This window comes from Poecilia reticulata, linkage group LG3 (assembly GCF_000633615.1).
Source record: "Poecilia reticulata strain Guanapo linkage group LG3, Guppy_female_1.0+MT, whole genome shotgun sequence".
Taxonomy (NCBI): Eukaryota; Metazoa; Chordata; class Actinopteri; order Cyprinodontiformes; family Poeciliidae; genus Poecilia; species Poecilia reticulata.
In genome coordinates, this window is record NC_024333.1 from 12,643,313 (window position 1) to 12,665,257 (window position 21,945).

At 36.7% G+C, this 21,945-nt stretch overlaps 4 protein-coding genes across 4 annotated transcripts in view; 3 read left to right on the forward strand and 1 right to left on the reverse strand.

The window, feature by feature from the left end:
• The window catches only part of txnl4b (thioredoxin-like 4B), a 2,008-nt gene extending 1,405 nt beyond the window's left edge, over window positions 1-603 (forward strand). The window contains exon 3 of the mRNA XM_008404370.2: window positions 56-603. Coding sequence (XP_008402592.1) covers window positions 56-221 — 166 coding nt within the window. The 3' untranslated portion in view covers window positions 222-603. The remainder of the gene's footprint in view (window positions 1-55) is intronic.
• A 419-nt stretch (window positions 604-1,022) lies between these two features.
• Window positions 1,023-4,338, forward strand: mrpl16 (mitochondrial ribosomal protein L16). Its single transcript, XM_008404368.2, has 5 exons — window positions 1,023-1,467; window positions 1,754-1,825; window positions 2,303-2,451; window positions 2,671-2,964; window positions 3,921-4,338. Exons 1-5 carry the CDS (start codon window positions 1,398-1,400, stop codon window positions 4,110-4,112), a joined length of 777 nt encoding a protein of 258 aa, XP_008402590.1. The 5' UTR covers window positions 1,023-1,397; the 3' UTR covers window positions 4,113-4,338.
• Window positions 4,339-4,885: 547 nt separating this feature from the next.
• On the forward strand, window positions 4,886-10,127 carry cenpq (centromere protein Q). Its single transcript, XM_008404367.2, has 8 exons — window positions 4,886-5,957; window positions 6,046-6,106; window positions 6,189-6,300; window positions 7,013-7,081; window positions 7,491-7,620; window positions 8,774-8,893; window positions 9,335-9,409; window positions 9,723-10,127. The coding sequence occupies exons 1-8, from the start codon at window positions 5,865-5,867 to the stop codon at window positions 9,918-9,920; spliced, it is 858 nt and encodes a 285-aa protein (XP_008402589.1). The 5' UTR covers window positions 4,886-5,864; the 3' UTR covers window positions 9,921-10,127.
• Window positions 10,128-14,030: 3,903 nt separating this feature from the next.
• LOC103461953 (C3a anaphylatoxin chemotactic receptor) lies at window positions 14,031-16,461 on the reverse strand. Its single transcript, XM_008404366.2, has 3 exons — window positions 16,375-16,461; window positions 15,706-15,854; window positions 14,031-15,459 (listed from the first exon to the last, which is right to left on the reverse strand). Exons 2-3 carry the CDS (start codon window positions 15,808-15,810, stop codon window positions 14,524-14,526), a joined length of 1,041 nt encoding a protein of 346 aa, XP_008402588.1. The 5' UTR covers window positions 15,811-15,854; window positions 16,375-16,461; the 3' UTR covers window positions 14,031-14,523.
• Between the last annotated feature and the right edge of the window lie 5,484 nt (window positions 16,462-21,945).

The window sequence follows — 21,945 nt, forward strand, 5'->3', positions numbered from 1 at the left end:
ATATATATAGTTACATTAGAGTGGTGTTTATTATGTGTTTTTAATGTTCTTTCAGGTCTCCAGATCACACTAAATTTGTTGGCAGCTTTAAAACCAAGCAGGACTTCATAGACCTTATCGAGGTGATTTACAGAGGAGCCATGAGGGGGAAAATGATAGTCCAGAGTCCAATAGATCCTCAGAATATTCCAAAATATGATCTTCTCTACCATGGGATTTAGCATCTTCACTAGCGTCCTCTCTCTTGTCAAAACATCAAAGTGACATGTATTTTTATTGACTGAGAAAATCGCCAAATTCTCCTGGCATTTAGCCACCTAGAAGTTGTGTGAAGAAGTTTTTATAAAAGTGTTCTAGATTTGAAACCTTATGCTTGAAAGAAATGACTGTTATTTATGCTCATTTTATTTAAGACCTTATCTTTTGTTGCAACTATAATGTAACATGAATTTTGTAGGTAAGAACATAATTTTGTTTGTGGATGACCTTAGAGGCAGAAATTATGTTTCCGATGGAAAATTGCTACATACCTGCTGGAGAAACCGATGTTTATGTGAAATGTCAAAACCTTGTTCTGATAATAAATCATAAAGCACCAAAATCTTTTGTTTTCATGCTGATTGTCTTATCGTTTCACATAAAATGTTGGGTTCAAAGCTAGTTAAAGGTGTGAGGATATGCATCAGTGGTCGCTTATCTTCTGAATGCATCTAATGTCAGCAGACTGTGTCCTTTTTATAGACTATATATTAGACCCATGCTCAACATCTCATGAAAACAACTCAAATTACTAGTTTTATTTAAAAAACATGTGCAAAGTGTCCATAGACGTTTATATAACATATGGTCATTTTGAATAAATGCATTAAGTTCAATTACTGACTTAGCTAATTCCAAGTATTAGAAACCTGGAAGACTAAATTGCACCTAACAATTTCTCATTTGAAAAAGTAGAATGCAATTTCACGTCACCTATTTATCAAATAAACGCGTTTAAAGGGGAATTTAAATGTTAAATGAGTTCAATATTTTAACAACTTTGACATTTCACAAGTTTCTATTTTCAAATCTGTCGCTTATTTCTTTCATTGAGGGCACTCAATGAAATTCTGAACGGGGCAAATAAACTATAAATGTGCCGAAGAAATCAAATCTGTGCAGAAATGATGTTTACAGAAAAGTGATCGAAATTAAAGCACCGCTTATTTTGAAAATCACTTTCAACAGGAAGTGCCTACCTCATCTTGGCGGAAGTATTTGTTGCACAGAAATGGCAGCGACCTTGCTCAGCGTGTGGCGTTCCTAAAAATACAGTACTTTGCTAGTATTTCTAAAATGCCGATGTATGAATCAAACGAAATAAAAATTACGGTTTTTTAGTATCGGGTTTTTACAAAATGATCTCCCTCGTTAAGGCTGCTGTCGGCGGCCTGACGGTAATCTGCAGAACTCACGGTCACCAGCAAGGTAATGAGGCTTGTGTTAACAATGATGCATTTGGGCACTTGGGAATTCTCAAATACCGATTAACAAATGACGATTAACAGAAATGGATCATATGAAGCAAGCATGGCTGGATTCCCGCACAGCAATTGTCCTTTATATCTGATAAAGCTGGAAACCAAAAAAATAATTCAGTGCTATGCTAACTCAAAGTTAAATGCAATCCTAAACTTCACCACGACCTTTTGGGGGCTTTGAGTCGCAACTAATCACAATTTGTCATTTTATCAACTTTGCATTTACTCCACAGCTCCTCTGCACAGCTATTTGAAAATCTGCGCTGCTGGGCTGAAGACATTTCCAGTCACTCCAGACTACAGCAGTAAGCTTTCATCTTCTCCTCATTCATATCAGACTTTTTTTTTGAGCACATAAGACACTGATAATTATGCACATCACTCAGTCTAGAGATCATAAAACAATATAAAAGGGATGTTATATACATTTATGTCAAAAGATATTTATCGCTTCATCAGTAATCAATAGAAAAATCTTGCCATTACATGATTTAAGCTTCTTTATTCAAATTTCAAGTCTTATAGTTACTAACCAGATTTGTACACATTTTCACTGGTGTTTTTAACATTTTATCTAATTTAAGGCTCCCTCCACAGATTGCCTGGTAATCATGTTGGAAAATTTTAAACTGTCAGGGCGGTAAATGATTTTAAGCTTTGCTGAATGTGGTGCAGTAATTCGTATATGCCTTGTGTTCCACTTTATGGATGCGGGCTTTAGACTTCCTCAGACCATTTCCTGTCCCGCATCTTAATATTTTGTCCTCATTCCTCTCTTAAAGATGTTGTGCTGCCGGAGAAACCAAAGCTGAAGTTTTTGAACAAGGTGCCCAACCTAAAACAGGCTAAGAAAGAGAAAAAGAAGCTCAGGGATATCCAAGGACCGGCTATGACATCGAATACCTTCACTTGTGGGCAGTATGCCATCGTTGTGAGTGCACTGATGTCAATTGAGGATTTTCTGACAGCTGAAATTGTCCGTTACATATGTCACATCTTTACCTCAGTATAATGACCAAAGTTTTACAGCCTTTTTTTGTGTGTGGTATTTTTATGACATTTGTCCACATGTTTTAACTTTATTTTGCACAATTAAATGGCTGAGTTTGAGCGTTAAATAACAAAGTAACTCTGCTGCTTTATTTTTCAGGCCATGGGCGGAGGCTACCTGCACTGGGGTCATATAGAGATGATCCGTCTAACAATTAACAGAAAGATAGATCCCCACACAACATTTGCCCGGTGGCGTATCAGTGCCCCGTACAAGCCAATCACGCGTAAAGGCCTGGGCCAACGCATGGGCGGCGGTAAAGGAGCCATCGATCACTACGTGACACCGGTCCGGTCCGGACGTTTGATCGTGGAACTGGGAGGAAAGGTGGAGCTGGGGGAGATTGAGCATGTCTTGATTCAAGTGGCCAAGAAGCTGCCCTTTCCTGCTAAGGTGAGATCTTAGAGTGTGCTCTGTTCCAGTTGCTGTTTAGATACAAAGGCAAAAAGAAACCAAACTGGTGCACATTTACAGCTGTGGTGATAAATTCCCATACCCTAGCAGAATTTCCCTTTTTTTTTTCAACATTTTCTGAGTATAGAAATGACGATACAAGAACTATGAAGTCATATGTCATCAAATCATTGTTTGTTTTGTTTAAATCATAATCACAGCAGTTAACTGCCTAAATGGCTCAGATCAAAACTTTCTATAACCTGGACACTTTCACCTAGCAAAGGGCTCATTAGTTTCTACATAAGGGTTTAAAAGTAACCATCTCACCGTTTTTTATTCAGTGCTGCACTGATTTTACTGGACTCTGCCTCAAAGGAAACTTATCAGTGGATCTGTTAAGCTGCTTGAATATTATTAAAAATTAAACATGATGTTAAAATTGATTGAACATTGCCGATGAGCCGTGTTTAAGCTCCATTTAAGAGGTGGAAAATGAAAGATTCTTTTAAAAACCAGTCTGCAGTCAGGCATCCCCACATAATTTCAACTGCTGGCCGAACAACTGCTCAGGATTAAAAGAAAAGCCCTTAAATAATTTCAGCATTTTTAGACGTATAGGACTCTAAAAAAAATGGTGCAGCTGCCTCCGTCCTTCCTCTGCAACATCCATTTTCTGGCCTGTCCTCATTGGCCAGAAAATGAGAACAGACTGGTTGTCTCTAAGCGAAACAACCAGCAATGTTGTTTCGCTTAGAGACAGTTCTCTAAGCGAAACAACATTGCTGGTCTTGCAATGTTGTTGCAAGACCAACATTGCAACATTTCTTTTCATTCCTAATTTTATTAGACACATTGAAAACAGAAAATACATAATAAAAGAAATAAATTCTGAGAACAAATGTATCTATTTGGTTTTCGCATGTTAAAGCAATTCTTTGCCTTTATTATTTCAGGTAATGAGCCGAGAGAGTCTGGAAGAAATGCACAGAAAGCAGAAAGAGATGGAGGAGAACAACCAGAATCCCTGGACCTTCAAGCAGATAGCCCAAGGCAACATGATGGGCATTAGGAAGGTGCTTAGTCCATTTGACCTGCGCAACCATGGACGCTTTGCAGGCAAATTTCACTTTCCAGGGAGGGTGTGAGGGACCTGGGGGACAGCCGACATCATCCAGACCGCATGTCTGAAGACTCGACCTGAATTTTGTTACTCCCTCACTTTCAGAAACAACTTTCTTTTTTCAATGACACATTTTAAGTCTTTTTTTGTTTGTTTTGCTTATGTAAACCAATGACTCATGTTTATTACTATCGAGCTACTTGGTTCTGACTCATAATAGACAAATAAAACATGGGACAAGTGAAAACAAATAACATCTCACTTAATTCATAAAAAAATACAAAGCCAATGAAAATACGAAAAGATAGGTTAATCTGACTACTGATATTTCAATGTGTTTTGGGGTAAGATTTATTCTATACTGCATATAAATTACAGAAAACAATTTTTTGATTATTTTTTCCCCCCCAAAATATTTTTGCTCAAATAGAGATAAATGAATGTAAGCAGTTGATGTTTTTGATAGCTTAACATAAAAATGTTACAAGTTTCATAGTGCAGATATAAGCTGTTTGTTTGCATATCTGCTTTGTAAATCTACAGTGAAATATCTGTTATAGCGAGAGAAAAAAAAGGAAAACAAACCAATTAACCTGTTTTTATGTATTTTAAATTTGACTACTCCTCAAATTATTATTCAAGTAATGACTGTAAGTCAGTCTGAATCAGGTACTTTTGCCTCGTCTGTTAACCTCACCAATCAGTCTTTCTCGTCATCAAAAAATTCTAAACAGAATTTTTTTTTTAGCTTTATACCATTTTATAATGTTATTAGCTAATCAAAAACATACCTGGATTGTTGCTTTAATTCTTTCATGCATGTTTCAGAAATCCTTGAGCCATTCAGGGGTGCCTAAATGCTTACTCTCACAATGCACCGTCTACTTTCACAAAGCTCCTTTTTCCCCACACAACTTCAGGCTAGCAATAGCATAGGAGCAATTAGCAAACACCTATGCAAATTACAACAGTTATAAAGGCATAATAAAAAAGCATTGTGAAGAAGGTGGCGTGTCAGAAAGAGTAGCGGCTTCTTAAAGAGGCAAGTCAACTTAAGTATATACTCTTAAATTATATACTGTACACCATTTTTATAACAAGTGAAGGTGACAATGACTTGATTGTGCCATAGAATGGCACCGTCTATGGGGGAATTTTTCTGCCATAATAATGCCCCTTTAAAACCATATATCCAAGAGAAATATGATTTGCCATTTATGGGAGTGACATAATATGAGAAAACACTGTGCAGATGCAGAGTAGCTTTTTATAGTAGAAATGTTATTAAAGTTGATGGTTTGAGAGGTTTTGGGGTCATAGTGTAATTTTGCCCCGTGTTTTGTCTTACAGGCGGCCTCTTGCCACATCTTAGCGGGAGTATAAAAAATTCGTACAGCGAAATGACTGTACTGCTTTTATATCCGTCAAGATAAGTAGCTGTATATGAAGTACTTGGACTTCTCATGCATGCTGCAGTCGCCAGAACGTGCTGCCTGACAAGCATGACTCTGGGTACGTTCACCCACTAATGACGCATGCGCTTTGAGTCTAAACGTTCGAAAACAACAGCGCGAAAATACAGGTCGTTAGGTGATTATAACATACCGATACCTCAGTTTTAGATTTTGTTGCTCTTTTTCTACTGTGTAGTTTGTGTCTTAAATCACATTAAGCCTAAACATATTGGTCAAAATAATTTTCATCTTATTAATACTATCGAAGCTTTAAGGCGTTGGTAGTTAGCTATTTAGCTAGCTGTTTCTGAACGATTAATACTATGAAGCCGTCAAGAGGCTCAAAACGGCCTCCAACAAAAGCCCCCAACCCGAAAAAGAAAAAAGAAAAGGCGTCTGGATTTCCTGCAAAAGAGGTGACATATTATAAACACACAACTGTTTTATATACTGCTTTGTTTCGCTGGTAAATCCACTACAATCAGCCTCTGTGGCCTATTTTAGGATCAGGAGCAAGGTGATAATGAGAAGATCCCCCTCACCAAATCAGTTAAGAGGAGAAAAGGTAAAATCTGCTTATGTACTGTTCAGATACAGGGAAGAGGTTTGTTGTTAATGTGATATTTCTTTGTGCTTGTTCCTAAAAGCTAAAGGGGATTCACCTTCAGTATCAAAGAAAATGACCATTCAGGACAGCTGGAGGCCGATGCCCCCGTCCACCATCAATGCTGTGGAGAACATATTGGACTTATCCATACTGTGAGTTTCACACTGAAGATTTTTCAGTCTGAAAACTATTAAGTATTTTATAAATCACCTGCTCATGAGGGTATGTACTAGGACACACCCAAGATATTAGAAAACCATGCAGTGAAAATATTGTCAAATATTGTGGTGACGATATCACTTGTAATAAATATACACATTCTGTTGTTTTTGTTTTTTTTGCTGATTTCTATCTCAAAATAAAATCTATAGTTAATTTACTTGTCATTTAACATGTCTCTGTTAAAAATGAAACAACTGTCAGTTCTGCATACATTTTTCATAGCAATGCTGCTATCACAAGTTAAAGGTTTAAACATATTTACACTTATGAGACTCTCACTGCAAGTTGGATTACACTACGGCTGCATCATATCAAGATACATAATTATCATGCTATTGCTGAACAATGCAATATCAATTACAAACAGCCCATATTTTCCCATCTCTTTCTCTTTGCTTACTCTTATTATAGTATCACATATAAGCAGTCGGTTGGAGTACTGTAGACATTGAATGCAATGATGATTGCCATTTGATAGGCTGTGCAATTCAAGCTTAAATCCATCTTCAGCAACTATTACAAAACTTATAGTGTAATAGAGCTAAATATAACAAATTAATGTTATCCCTGCTTGCAATGACAATATTAATATCAAATAATTACTATGCATGAAAAATGAAAATAACCCCTTTTTGTTGACAGAGCAACACTTGCTTTGAGGCGGGCAGGGAAGAAAGAGAGCCAGGAACATCTAAACATCATCAAAAATAAGTGAGTGTCTAACATTTCAGTCCAAATTCATCAAATAAGTCATATGTGAAATGCACACCGTATGAATTTTCCATGTTTAAAGACAAGTACAGGATTATTCAATTTCATTCTAATGTTATTTCATCAAAGATTTATTTACCTAAACTCTATTAGGGAGTTTCAGGTGGATGTGATATCAAAAGTAACTGAAATGAATAATTTGGTGACATTTGGGTTCCTATGAGGAAGATAAGAAACATATCAAGCAGAAAAGTGCTGCTCCTGTGAGTTTATATATTGCCTGTGAGATTCCAATAAACACTGATAAGCATGCATCAAGTTATTTTATGGTATAGAATCCAGTGTGGTTGCGAGACGTCAAACATGTCCGATGAAATCTGAGTGATATGCTTTCTGCAAATTTTTCCAGGTTTTTAGCTAATTGTGCACAACTTAAGGTTCCAGCGCAGAAACGGGGAGATTTGATTCATTCAACTCAACGCCACCAGGAGGAGACCAAGAAGTCTGAGCTCGGAAAGACGACGCTGAACTCCCTGAAGGTGAGAATCATGTTAACAAAATAAATCCAGACATCTTCAAAGTAAGATTTGTCCTCTTTATCTTCAGTCTTCATGAATGTTTTCTGAGTAATGTTTTGGGTGTAGATTGATATGAATAAAAAAAACAGTTGTTTAACAAGACTGAAACTAAGCATTTTGCTGCTATCTGTTACCACATTTCACTGCCACAACCACTGCCGAAGTCAAGGGGAAAAAAAACAGCTTACGCAGATGTTTCCTGTAGAAGTTAGAGCATATTTGTGGCAACACCTCAGCTATTTTTCAAATGTGGTAGCCTTTTCTGTTAGTTCTACAAGAAAGTATTATCTGCTGATTTCCAGGTCATTTAAAGAAACAAAGCATGCTCTGAAGAATCATGAGGTAATATTTGACCCTTTAAATCTCAGTTGAGTCCCTGCTTTTGCTGCAAGAAAAGTTCTGACCAATGAAAAACAGCTTTTTCATTGCACTGTACAGAATCAGGCTGTACAGCTGATTCTGTACAGCTTGATTGTACAGTCAAGCTGATTCTGTAGGATTTGAGGTTGTAGGTTTGCTGAGCGAACTGTTTGTGCAGCACATGCATCACATCCTGAATGTGACTTGGATTTAGAAAAAATTAGAGCCCATGGCAACATCTTATTTTGTTTTTGTTCGTGTATGTGTATGTTCCTGAAAAGTGTAAAGATAGTACAAGTGCTGGCACACACTCCCTAATTTATTATGTTTACCCAAAAGCAAAACCTTCAATGCGTGGGAGTATAGTCCCACTTACATGGAACTACATGGTCTTTACTTCCTGTATGGATTAGTGATCCATTGTCCGCCATAGCAGTCTCTCTGGATAATTGTTTTTCTTCACCTACCATGTGTTGGTAGACATCTGACATCAGATAATATTATAACTTTAGAGATTTCTCCCTTGTCAGGTTTGCTCAAGTCCCCACAGGTGTGTGTGTCAAACACATGAGATCCAAAGACAGCATGTTCATTTCCTGCCTTCTGTCCTCCCCCTCACAGTCAGATGACACTGTAATGAAGACGTTGTGTTTTTGTCGGCCTTTTAGCAGTCATAATGTTCCTTCTGATCTACACGTTTTAAAACATAATGTGTTTGTTTCACAGAACATGTATCTGTATTTTGGTTGCTCAGGCAGACTTGAAGGCTGTTGTCAGCGTGCTGGAAAGGACAGAGGAGCAGACGGTGTCTTTACAGCAGATATGCTCAAAGCTGAGAGATGAGTTGGAGGAAGAAGAAAAGAAAGCAAAACAGGTGAGAGCAAAATGTCTGTCATTATCCACATACACTATTTATATAGATTTATGGCAACTTTGAGTATTACATTCTTTTGATTTTTGTTTTGTTTCAACCCATTCCAATGCGCTCACTGTTTCTTTTAATTGAACATTATATCTTGTGTTCTAAGAAGTTTTCAACATATTTTGAGAATATTTTTTCTTGGTTGCACACACTTGGAGTCTTCTACTTGAATGGGACATTTCAAAATCGCAGTGATTATGAAAGAGATGAGGTGAATCACTGTTGTCTCAAACTTGAATATTTCACATGTGGGCATTTAGAGCTTTCACTTCTGTTTGGAAGATCTCTCATGTCTAAAAGTACAGGAAATCGACAAAAGATGGCTGAGATTTTGAGATCCGAGCTTGTGGTAAAAAACACTAATGTGAGCAATTATTTCCTGCCCACCTGCAGATAATAGAAATAAGAGACCAATGCGTTCTCAAGCTTCCGTCTCTTCTGCCACAAAAAGAGGAAATTACATTAGAGGTGAGTTTTGATGCTGTTCAAAAACCCCTTTATTATCTGTGTGTCTTTACACTCTGAACACATATTGTTTATCTTACTACTTCTTTTAATAATGTGAAATTGTCTGCATGTGCAGTTCCTGTGAAATCTTAACAGGAAACATTGAGGATGCCCTTTGTGGTGAAACGCCTTTCAGCTATTGCAACATTATTTTAAATCTCATTGTACATATTAACTCGTGAGAGTTGCACGTAATCATTTCGTGCAAATGCTACTTTAGCAAAACCCAATCTTCGAGCACCACAGTGACCACTGCATCTTCTGTTTATTTCAGACTCGTTTACGGAAAATAATACCACAGTGTGATTGTGAGGTGATAGCTCAGAAGCTGGGGGTCATTCTGCAGAAACCAGAGACCACCCAGGATGCCCAGGTCCTATTACTGCAGGCACAGAAACATGCTGATCACCTCTTCCCCTCACTGAGCAGTGGTGCAACTTATGAAGATGAAGTAGAAAAACATTTTTCTTAAGGGTTTTTAATGCAGGAAATGTTTTTTCAGTTTTTTTTTTATTAGGTTGATTGTTGTGGTTAGATTTATCTGATCCATTTATCTTAAAATTAAAATTGTAACCTTTGAAACATAAGATATATTTGCCTTTTGTCTGTCCAGCCTTGTGCTACATTTATATGCGTCACTAAAGTACCGTATTGTTTTCAAATAAAGTTTCACTCGACAATAGAAACAGAAGTCAAACGTGTTTTGTTAAAAAATGTGAAGTCTTTTGGTTTTTAAAATGTTTTTTATAAACAGTTTTTTTTTTTTTTTTTTTTTAGATGGAAGCTTTTATGAGTCTACAGTGACGTAAGGAGATTGTATATCTTGATTTACACCTCCTAAGAAATAACTAATCTACTAGAGAAATGCATCTTTTGCATATCTAACTGGATAGAATCCAATGCAACCCAAATGTAAATAAGTTAAAATTATTCCAGTAAAATTCAGTTACATTGTCCTTTTCCAGAAACAGGTATTCATTACGCACTTGTACCAAAGTAGAAAAATACGATTGATTATGCAATGACAGCTGATAAAAACGTATGTCTAAGAATCCCTGCTGATTCATTTTGCATCAATCCCTCATCCTGAGTGAGGAACATTGGAAAGGAACAGGTTCATTTAAAAGAAGAAAATAGATGCCATTCTTCACCTGGCCTAATACGAGTGGGAACTTGCTGGTGGTTAAGTGGAAGTGAAAACATAAAACAATGACACACTGACCCAGGAGTCAGTGTGGAAAAGAAAACTAAGAGCCGGGAGAAAACCGGGAGCTGGTAATGAGTTTGTTCAGAAAAGTGACATCTAAACACAGAAGCACTGGGCTGAAAACAAGAAACGGAACTAAGAATCAGAGAATGGCAGGAGTAGCTGGAAATATTGGAGAGTAGCAGGAGAAAGGAGTTTAAACTAGGATGTACCTTGGTCTATAATGACACTATAACTCTAAATTTACACTGATGACCAAATCAATGCCATCTAGAGTGAGTCAGTAGCTGTGTAGTTTTTTTTAAATAAACATTTGTGGAAAAAAAAATAAATCCACATAATCAGCTGTTTCCAAGGCAGTTAAGGAGTTTGCAAGCCGCCTCTGCATTCAAGAGGTTGTAAGATGTAACCATTAGTTATGTGAAATGAAACTCTTTTTTTTTCCAACTGAAAGTATTAATTCAGCACAAAATTATCACTTCTATAAACATGGTTATACTATGGTATCACTTCCTTTTAAGCACAACTGCATTCCAGCACAGTGATGTGATGTGATGCTGGTTGGAATCCATACAACCGTTTTCCTTGAGGCAAGACATCGACTTTGGTACTTTTGCCTCCATGTCTTTTCCGAGTGTCACGAACCTGCAGGCAAGATGCATCATGAATTAATGTCTAATCACGCCCCAGCCTCCTGCAAGCCTGAACACAGGCAGGAATGTGTCCTCTGATGAAAAGACACACCCCTGGCAGCTATTCCATAAGTCCTTTTGCTTTATTCCTGACAAGTCATCTCAAAAAATAAATCCAACCTGGAGGAAATCTCCAATCATCAAAAGCAAGGCTGACAAAAAGATTCACGTGGAAGTCACACTTTCTTCTCAATTGAAGAGTGCTCCAGTGCCATGGGGCTGTTGCTGCAAATCCCCTGTAATCCTCACCAACACAGATCGGATAACAGCCAAAGGGATTTATCCAGAAGATCTTGAAAATCAGGAATTTGAGTACAAGCAGAGGAGAAAAGGATCAAACACAGAGAACATTAAAAAGTCTACACACTTCTGTCAAAACGCCAGCTGTTTGCGGTGCAATAAAACACAAGAACATGAGAGATAATTGACTTTAATGTGATGTATAAAGTTCAGTCGAAAAACAAGCAGGTATGTTTGAGGGGGATGTTTAAAAAGAATATTAAAGCTACAATAACCTGTTTGAATCTTTATTGGTCCACCTTATGTATTAATTTTGCATTCTGTCTTGCTGTGAACACATTTGTCATCAGCTATAGAGACTCTGATAAATCATAGCTAAAGTGTCAGTTTTTTTTTCACATTTACTCCATTTCATCTTATAGTTACAAAGAGATTGCAAAGCATCCAAAGGGCCTCATGGTACAAAGGTATAAGTCAGGAGAAGGTTACAAAAAAGAATCTAGAGAAATATGTATATATCATAATTAAGATGATCATCAATATCTGGAGAAAATGTGGAACATCAAGAACTGTATTACAATTGGATCTTTCTAAATAACTAATAAAAATACAATACAGAATCTGGTCAGGGGCCTGCAAAGGACTTTACAGTAACACTGAAGGAGTTGCAACAATTTCAAACTTATGCTGGTTAGATCCACATGTGACAACTCGCTTTTTATCCTCTTTATGTCTGAACAGCGGTAATACAGAAGTCTTGTTGAAAAATGTGGCACAGCCTGAGAAAACTATGTTGTCCTTTATGACTCAGATGCTGATGGCTCTGGGCAGAAAGTAGCTGATGTAGCTCTATGTATTACAGTGAATCTGAAGAACCCTCAGACTGAAGACACCATTGTTGTAAAACAGTTTCATGTAGAGGATTTTCAGGGTTTTTAATTTTTATGGTTTTTATGAAGAATTGCTCTTTGCATCATCATCTCCAGAGCTTCCACAGAAATCCCCAGAATAAAACCAGCCTTTTTTTTTTTTTTTTTTTAAATCAGATTGCTGCTTTATTCCCTGGCTCTGATGCCGCTACCCAACAGTTGATGGAGAAGAAAGTGCAATCTCCACAACAGAATATAAGCAGCACATTGCTGCAAGACTTTAAGAACCTAAACTTGCTCAGTAATGAAAGTCTGCTATGTTCCCTCTTATAGGCGCGTCACTGTTGAATCTCCAGTCCAGTCTGTTGTCCAGATGAACACTGAGGTATTTATATTCCTCAACCACCTCCATTTCTTCTCCCATGGTGGAAATAGGGTTTGATCTAACCCTGTTTCTCCTGAAATCAAAAATAATTTGTTTTGTTTACATTCAAGAGGAGATCCACCAGATCTCTTTACTCAGCTTCTTGTCCATCTCTGCTACAACCAGAGCCTGCAGTTAGAGGTGGCTGCATACCTCAAGGCCGAAAGCTAAAGTAGAACAAAAAGGCGTTTTAAGAAAGTATTTAGAGATGTGCACACTTAAACATGCTGTTGCGTCTTTTTTATTTAAATTTTTTTTTAAATTTTTAATATTTTTTCCTCTAGTCAGATCGGGCTGCCTTTTAGTTGAAATGTATTTGGTATATTTATATGATGCCATGTTCTTTGGTAAAATTTGTTTCTAGTCAATCTAAATATATAGAAAGAACAATGAAGATGCAGCAGATTCAGTATTCAGCAGAAGCAGACTAAAAGAGAAGTCATTTAGTTCAGGGAAATGATTTGGCAATACTGAGTTTTGAAATTAATTGCTTAAACTCCTAAACTTGAGAAAGGCTGCTGTAGATTTTAACAAAAGGAAACGCTGGGTCTGCACCTAGCGTTTTCGTTTGTTAAAATCTGCAAGTTGTTTCTTTTGCTGCATCTATACAGACGTGGAGGATGGATTAATAAATTTTCACTTCTCTGTTAGCGTGAAAAAGACCTTAACAACTTTTGACTGATGTAGAATATGATTGTGAGAGGAATTTACCATTAGTTAACAAATATGCTCATTAAAAAAAAAATCTAATTTGATCCTTAACGCTAAAGAATATTAAACATATACTATTGTATATTATATAAATAATGTATAATATGGTGGTGCCTTTCCATGAAATGCCTTGCAAATATAATAAAACCCTCTAAACTCCAATTTTTTGCATTTTATCTAAACTCCATCTAAACTGGGGAGGGGGAATTTTAATTGGAGTGTCATACTTATTTGATTTTTATTTGTAAAAACTATTGTAACAAAACAGTTTGCACAATTACAAACTACTTTGTTATAATCTGGAATATAAAGTCCCAATCAAAAGCACTAAGTGTGTAGTTAGAGTGTGGAAAAATTCTGTGGGTATTTAAATCTTTTTACTTGCATCACATGTACGTTAAATACCAACAACAAAAAACTGCAACAAAACAATCTTTATTAATAGGTTCAAAAACACACAATTTCAAAATACATTTTATACATTCATAAAAACATGTTTCTCTGTCTCATATGCACATTGAAAAACATTGACATAAAGTGCTTCACAGTAACATTCCTTAGATTTTATTTACAATGTTTATATTGGGGGAAGCAGGAAGAGTCGAAGGGGAGGACAATAAAGCTTAAAAAAAAAAAAAAACATCAACCAAAGCTTCACAGAAAGTCCTGGGCTCAAAAATGTCCTTTCTTTGTAGACTTCACTCCAGGTATTTTGGTGGCCTCTCAACGTCCAAAAATAGCGATTAGGTTAATCAGTCACTCTAAACTGCTCTTGAGTTTAACATTGTTGTCATGTGTGGTTCTGGTGACCTGCCCAGGGTGGACCCTTTCTCTTGCCCCTTGGCTACTGAAGCCCCTCCTCGGAGTGGATAGAAAATGAATGGATGAGGTTGTCAATGAGTATTATTTCAAAACATTTCTAAACATCTGGATTAGATCTGGGAGCTCTTGAGTGACTTCCTTCGTATGGACTCGTAGGATTCCTCATTGAAAAGTTTTTCAATTGTTGAGACGAGTGAATTTTTGATGGCACGGCCCAGGCCTCTGGCAGCAAACACGTACAGCACAGGATTAAGAGCACTCTTGATGTACACCAGAAACAGAGAGATATATACGGCCTTCGTTGCTGAATAGTGCAATGCAGTGTTGTTCTCTGCCAGGGCTTGCACGAAACGACAGACAAAGTAGGGCACCCAGCAGGTGAGAAAGAGGACCATGGTGGAAAAGAGCACATGGTACATCCTGGTCATCTTGCGTGCCATCGATGGCGTTGTGCCACTCGGTGTTGAAGGCATGGCTTTGTTAATGGTGAGCAAAACAGCCAAGTTACTTGCCACGAATACCATGAGAGGCAATATGAAGCCAGCTATTGTTTCTGTCAGAAACAATCCTAGATTAAAATTTCCGCTCTCCACGCAATGGTATGTGCCGGTTACGTTCTTCAGTTCAGCAAAGTAAATGTAGGGGACAGAAAAGATGAAGGCCATCAGCCACAGGACTCCACATACCAGAGGAACAGCCCAGGAGGGTCGTTTCAGTCGAGCCCACACGGGCCTGAGTAGACACAAGCAACGCTCCAGAGCCACAGCACAAAGGAGGAAAGCGGAGGCGTACAGCCCAAAACATCGCAGGAACATTACCAGGTGACAGAATTCCTTTCCAAATGGCCAACTGTACTTGTTAACGATGAAGCCAACCATGAGAGGAGTCCGTAGGAGCAAGATAAGGTCAGCCATGGCCAGGTTCAGGACGTAGACTCTGAAGCTGCTGGCAGCACGCGTTTCCTCTGTGCTTCCTCTGCGCACCAGGTGACGCCGACCCCGTAGTCCAAGTGCCCAGACCACCAACCCATTCAGTGGCACGCCCACCTATGGGAGCCAAACAGCGTAGGAAGAGATTTAGATTTTCCAATTAAACATAACACGTTACTGCCTGATTTCTCTTCGGCTTTCGCCCATCAAACAGTTTTCATCATAAATATAACAGACACAGTCAGCCAGTGAGCACAACCTAGTGCATTTTTCATCCCTGAAACTCAAAGGAAATAAAAGATCATAGCTGAAGCATTTTTAGTCGTGCAGTTTGTAAATAATTTCAAGTGGAACATTTCTTACCAGGAAAATAAGCAGAGTGACTGTAATTTGGATTCCCCTGGAAGCGTCGTCCTGCAATTGGCTGCTGGAGTTAGCAGGGGTCTGTGTTGTGTTTTTGTCAGCCATGGAGGTGATGTGGAGCTTAAAAAAATACACACCTGTCCTCGATTCTGCAAAGACACAAGAAGAGAACGATTGCACATATGTTGTCTAAAATGAAGAAAAAGCTGATGTCCTCAACTCAAACCAGACTGAAACCACCTACTTCCTTTCTGTCATCCTCTTCTGTCTTGTACAAGAACAGCTATACTATACTTGTATAGCCTCAAATAGTATATGACCCAAAATGTTGTATTTTTTTTTCTCACAGTGATATATTATTAATTTACAACTGCACACAGTAGGTATAGCCACACAAGTGATTAAAGTGAAAGGAATCTGTCAGTAGTACATTTAAGAAGCCTGAGGGTTCTGCACAAACCTGCATTCAGACCTGTTTGTGAGTAGCTGCATGCAATGACTCCCGTGTTAATGAACACTTTATCTTTACCCGCAGCAAAGTTGCATCTGAGATTACAAGATCATAACAAGTTTTTCCCCCTAGAATCCACAGTAACTAACGTCAATTAAAGGCAATTTACAACCTGGGGAATAAAAGCTATGTACTTAATTAAAGAGTTGGTTGCTTACCTTTTCAATGTTCCTCAAGTGTGGAAGAAATGGAGCAACACCTAGGAGAGGGAGTTCCTGCTTGCTCTTTTAACATCTCTCACTCTCTCTCTCACTCTCTCTCTCTCTTCCACTCTCTCTCTCTTGCTCTCTCTTTCCTGTGTGTGATTGCAACATTCATTTCTACTTCCAATCATATCTGCAAAAGAGACAAACAGTTTTAACATTTAGAGCGTAAAAGCCATTTGCTCTCAGTTCAAACAACTTTTATCCGATGCTTTTGTTGAGCAAACATGCATTTGGGCATAAAATGGCTCAGTGAACAAATGTGTCCATCACAGGGTTATAAAATCTTAAGTGAAAAGCAACAAAGTTTTACCTTTAGGTTTCTAGCCGTATGTAAATCTGCATTTGAAGTAAAGTGCAACGTTTTTGCTCTCTGACAGCGTTATATTTCAGTTTTCAGAAGCCTAAGTGATGATCTCTTCACGGTTCTGCATAAACCTGATCCGTTGAAAGGGATGTATTCAGGGAGGTTTCTATAAGCAAATATATAACATTTTACATGCAAATGTCACTATGAAGGTCACACATCAGTCACAATGCACTTTTATGACACAGTCATGCAGTGACTGAAAGTTAGGTTTTCACACAGAATGTTTTGTTATATATTATTTGCAGTAGTTGTAGTAGGATGTAAGAACAGTACTTTGCCTGCTCATTCAAAATATCAATTTGTATTTGACTTTATGTGTTTGATTCCATTTCCTTTTCTTTGTTTTCTTGCTGTCTTTCACAATATTTGCTGTGTTGGTGTCACAAAACTACTGATAACAGATATTGATCAATGCAGCACAACTTCCTGCTTTCCAAAGAGCTTGAGCATGCAAGTATCTGGTCTGACCACCAGCTGACATATGCTGAATGCCTACCTGATGCTGATTTCTTTATCGCAGTTTTATTTGTTTATTGTGGAGTCTAGAGGGACATGGCTCGTACTCACCAGAGCACAAGAGGATAATTTGAAATTAGGCAAGAGATATAGTTCACCTGGTTTTCGTATGTCTTTATCAGATATATTTTTGTGTTTTAATTAAATTAGATATTCTTCTACAACCATTCTTTAGTAGTCTGAGTTTGTGGACGTTTCCTGATTGGCTACTATTCTGGCGCCCACGAGATGCTAACACGATATCCGGTGTGCATGAGAAAACTGTCTTTTTTCTTGTTAAGCACTTCCGTAAACCACTTTGCAAAGTTTCAGCATTGTTTTCATAAATTTGAATGCTGACAACAGCATTCAAATTTGTGAATGAGGGCAGGTATTTTGATCATTTAAACACTGTAAAATACAGTTCATGTGAACATAGAAAAGAGGACAGAAAAATCGGAGGATGCATACGCTTGCCAGTGAATGATGAGTGAAAAAGACCTAATTCAAGTTGAATTAATTTATATAAACCTGACTGAACTCAATTTAAAACTAATTATTGTTAAGGATGAACTGGTACAACACAGATTAAACAAATGTAGTGCCATATTGCCATATCTTTTGTTTGTTATGCTCAGAGTTTTTTATTTTTATTTATTTTTATCAAACTCATATTATATTTTGAAAAGTCATTCATCAATTTATAACATTTTCCAAAGAAAGCAAATACTTGCCCAGCTACTTATCCTGAATTATCAATCATTAAAAAAATAAGGAAAGAATCATTAACCAGATTTATTATTATTTTTAAATGTGAAATTATTATTATTATTATTTTTATTTATTGGATGACCAAACCCAAACACTTATCTTCAATGTCACGAGTGCTTCAAAAATAAAGTTTCTTTCTTAGTCAACCATGCAAATAAAAATCAGAGCAAAACTAAAGGAGGAGAATTCAGTCCAAATTCTGGACCATCAAACTTTGTCTCAAATGTCTCAGTTGACATTAGGCAGCTCTGGGCATACGATGATTTAATGAATACAATGTAAGTAAAATAAACTGACTGATCAGAATGATTGAATATTTTCTCAGCCTTTTCATCAGGTATTTGCTCAAACGTTAACTAGCTAGGTACCTATGCATAAAACAAACTACTGTCTGCTTTACCTCAAACCCAAAGCGGCAACTAGTGGCCGCTTTGGGTTTGACGTAAGATCAAAACTCACTTTCGAATTATTTTTACTTTGCTTCAGAAAGTCCAAACACCTGCAAGCAATACAATATGTGACCTTTTAAAAATTATGATTTACAAAATTGAACCCTAAAGCCCATTAGCAGCAAAAACGTTTGATAACTTCTTCACCCTCACTTTTCGCTGTGATTACAAAGCAATACCGTTTTTACAAGCGGATGCAGTAGCTTCCTCACAACAATAGATGGCGATATTGCTTATTTAGTAAGCTGAATGGAAAATGTTTTGTTCCAGATCCAGATTAGGGAAGCAAAATAAAGGTTGCAAACAAATATTTTTATTTGTAGACCTTATTCAATTTTATTTCTTATAAGACAAAAAAGGATTCAGAAATCTGCTGATTTTGATCTAAAAAGAATTAAGGGTAAAAAAAAAACAATGAATTATATTGCAAGGATTTGAAATTATTATGTAGCTTTTTGATTCGAAAACAGAGGTATAACTTTAAAGATGACTAAATAATTGTCAAATATATTCATCACTGTATTATGTGTTGTCATCAGGAATGATATTTATTTGTATGATAATGCTGACAATAGAATAGATTGGATTTGTTATAGTTACCGTATGTGTTGGCTGAAATTTTTTATTATTTTTAGCTGATCAAATTGCATTGCAAGTAAGGATAAATCAATCCTGTGTTTTATTTTGAAAATGTAGGGAAAAAAACAAACACAAAAATGTCTCCTTAAATATGCAAAATCTTTTTTTATTTTTTTAAAAGCTTTTTCAATATTATTTAGAAAATGTAAAGTTATTTTGAGACTTTTTCCTTGTAAAAAAATAAAGCTATCAAATCTTCTTTTATGAACAAAAAGCTCTAAATACTACACTAACTGATTTGGGTTCTGTGGGATTCAATTAACTTTGTTTTTGTATTTTGAAACATATAAAATCGTAGAATTTGTAGCACTTATAAACTAGGCTAAGCTATCATATGGTAGATATTGTCACGAAATCAAAAATCAGTTGAAAAGGATAAAGTTTTCACCTTCCCTTTAAACAATTTATATGATAAATATAAGCAATACTGTAAATTTCCAAGAGTAAAAGTTATTAGACATCACAAAGACCACACATATTAGAAAAAACATAAGGGAATTTCATTTTATCTTTATGTGTTAATGATAACCAAGAATGTATTTTCTCATTAGTTATACTAATGTCAGCTCTCTATTACCTACTAATTAGCATTAAAAATGACAAAATACACAAATAGAAAAAGAAATATAGTCATAATCCTACTCTGCTACAGGAAACTGTTTTTCTGAATGAAGCTAAAGTAATGTCTAAGCTAATAAAACGGTAAATAAAAAGCGGTTTTCATGGTTTAGGAATATGGAATCGCCTTTTATCTATCAGCTTCTCAAACCATCACAGAGACTTTGTGGTCCAGACAGAAATGTTTTGCAACTTAGAATTGGTCACTTGAAAAGGAATACACTTCTGGTTACTCATTGTGTTTGCGCTTATGGTTTCCTCAAAGTTCCTCACTTTGGACTCGGAATCAATTTAAGGAAACACAAAACAAAGCTTTTGCTGAAATTTTACACAACGTTTGACAAATGTGGCCCTGTGTATGATGTAATTAAAAACATTTATTACAACACAATGTTGCAAGCCATTCAGACTTCTAGTTCCTGGGTTCTGTTTGTGTTTCTTAAAACGCAGCGGTCAGGAGGAGAATCGGCAGTTTCTGTGGAAAAAAGTTGCCAAGAGGGCCTGACCAACCAATCAGAGGCGAACTTTGGAGAACAGCGATCATCACTTTGTGGCAGGCAGACAGAACTGATTCTGTTGTTTTCCTGCCGTGTTCTTTAGACTCCAGGAGAATCTGAGCATGTAAACAAACTATCCTTATAAGGCCTTTTCATAATAAAGGTGTTCATATGTAATAATATTTAATGAAATGCATGTTTGGATTTCAGTCTAACACAATCTTAATTTAATCAAATACATTTATTTGTAATTATATTCGCAGACATCTGAGCATAACACACTAAAGTCATAAAAACATTGATACTTTGAAGATTCCAGGATAGCATCGATTTATGATGAGAAATTGTTGGTTGTTCGATTATATTTTAGAGAGATTTGGTGAAAACAATTCTGTGTTAGAGATCAGCTCTGTGGGTTTGTGTTCACTACATATTGGTAACGTTTACTCTCTTGGATTTTGTTTCTCCTTCTTCTTCCGTCTCACACTTTGATCGTGCCTTTAATTAAATTCAATTAAGCGTATTTACATTGCTCCAATTCAGAACACGTCATCTTCAACAAAAAAAGTCACTTCAATCCAATTATACTGATTCTAATTATTTAACAGTGCTGTCAAATTTATTTTATTTTTAAAATGTGTTTCCTATTCAAGGAGACCCACCAGTGGTTGAGTTGTGTCGTTGACTCTACAGCAATCCCCCGTACAAAGCACGCATGTAGTGACAGCGGAGAGGAAAAACGTCCCTTTAACAAGAAGAAACCTCCAGCAAACAATCATCTGCCACGACCGACCAGAGGTCTGAAAAGACAGAGCACACACACAAAAAAGAAACAGAAGAGCTGAAGTAGGAGTATTTACCAAATCATAAACCATTACAAGGGTTAAAGCCGAAATAGTTGGGGGAAATGAGGCAAGTTGTATGTTTAGACACTTAATTTGCTCATGTTTCTTTAGCCAAATTGTAAAACTTACAAGACTAATAAAGTTTGTCCAATAAAAAAATGATTCTCCATTTTTGATTTCATAAATCTTGACATGATTCCTTTAACTCAGGAGAGCTTTCTGTAGTGCTTCACTGGTCACTTGCTGGGTTTTCCCATTTTCTTCTGAAACAAGAGACTTTCAGACAAGTTTTGTGGACTATAGTTTCTTTTAGGCCTGACAGTTCTTGTTCTTTTCCCTCCACCAGTTTAGTTTCCCTAAAAATGTAAGATTATACAGTGTAACGAGCAGTTAGAACTTGATGGAAATCACCTACAAAGCTTGAAAAAAAAAAATCCTTTCTAATTGTTATTAACCAAAACCACGAAATGGGAGCAGCTGTTTTCCAGCTTAAGAACCTGAAGTTGAAATAAAAACTTCTGTTCATTTTAAGAAAATACAGTTCTAATGAAATGAAAGGCCCCTCAATACTTTGTTTGTTGTTTACAGCATCTAGTTCTGCTGCCTTTTCACAATAGATATGGTGCAATAATTTCAGTACACAAAGAGTTAAGAGGTCTGTGTGTATATTTAAAGTGGTTTGTGGAATTAAATCTTAACCAGCGTTGGTCTTTCCGCTTCTGACGCTTCACCCACGTTTCCTTTAAATCAGCTAATTTTAGACCCAGGACTTTTGATTGGGGGAAACAAATGTCAGTGTGTTTCTGTGTAAGAGCAGGAGTCCATCGCATAATGTGAAACGA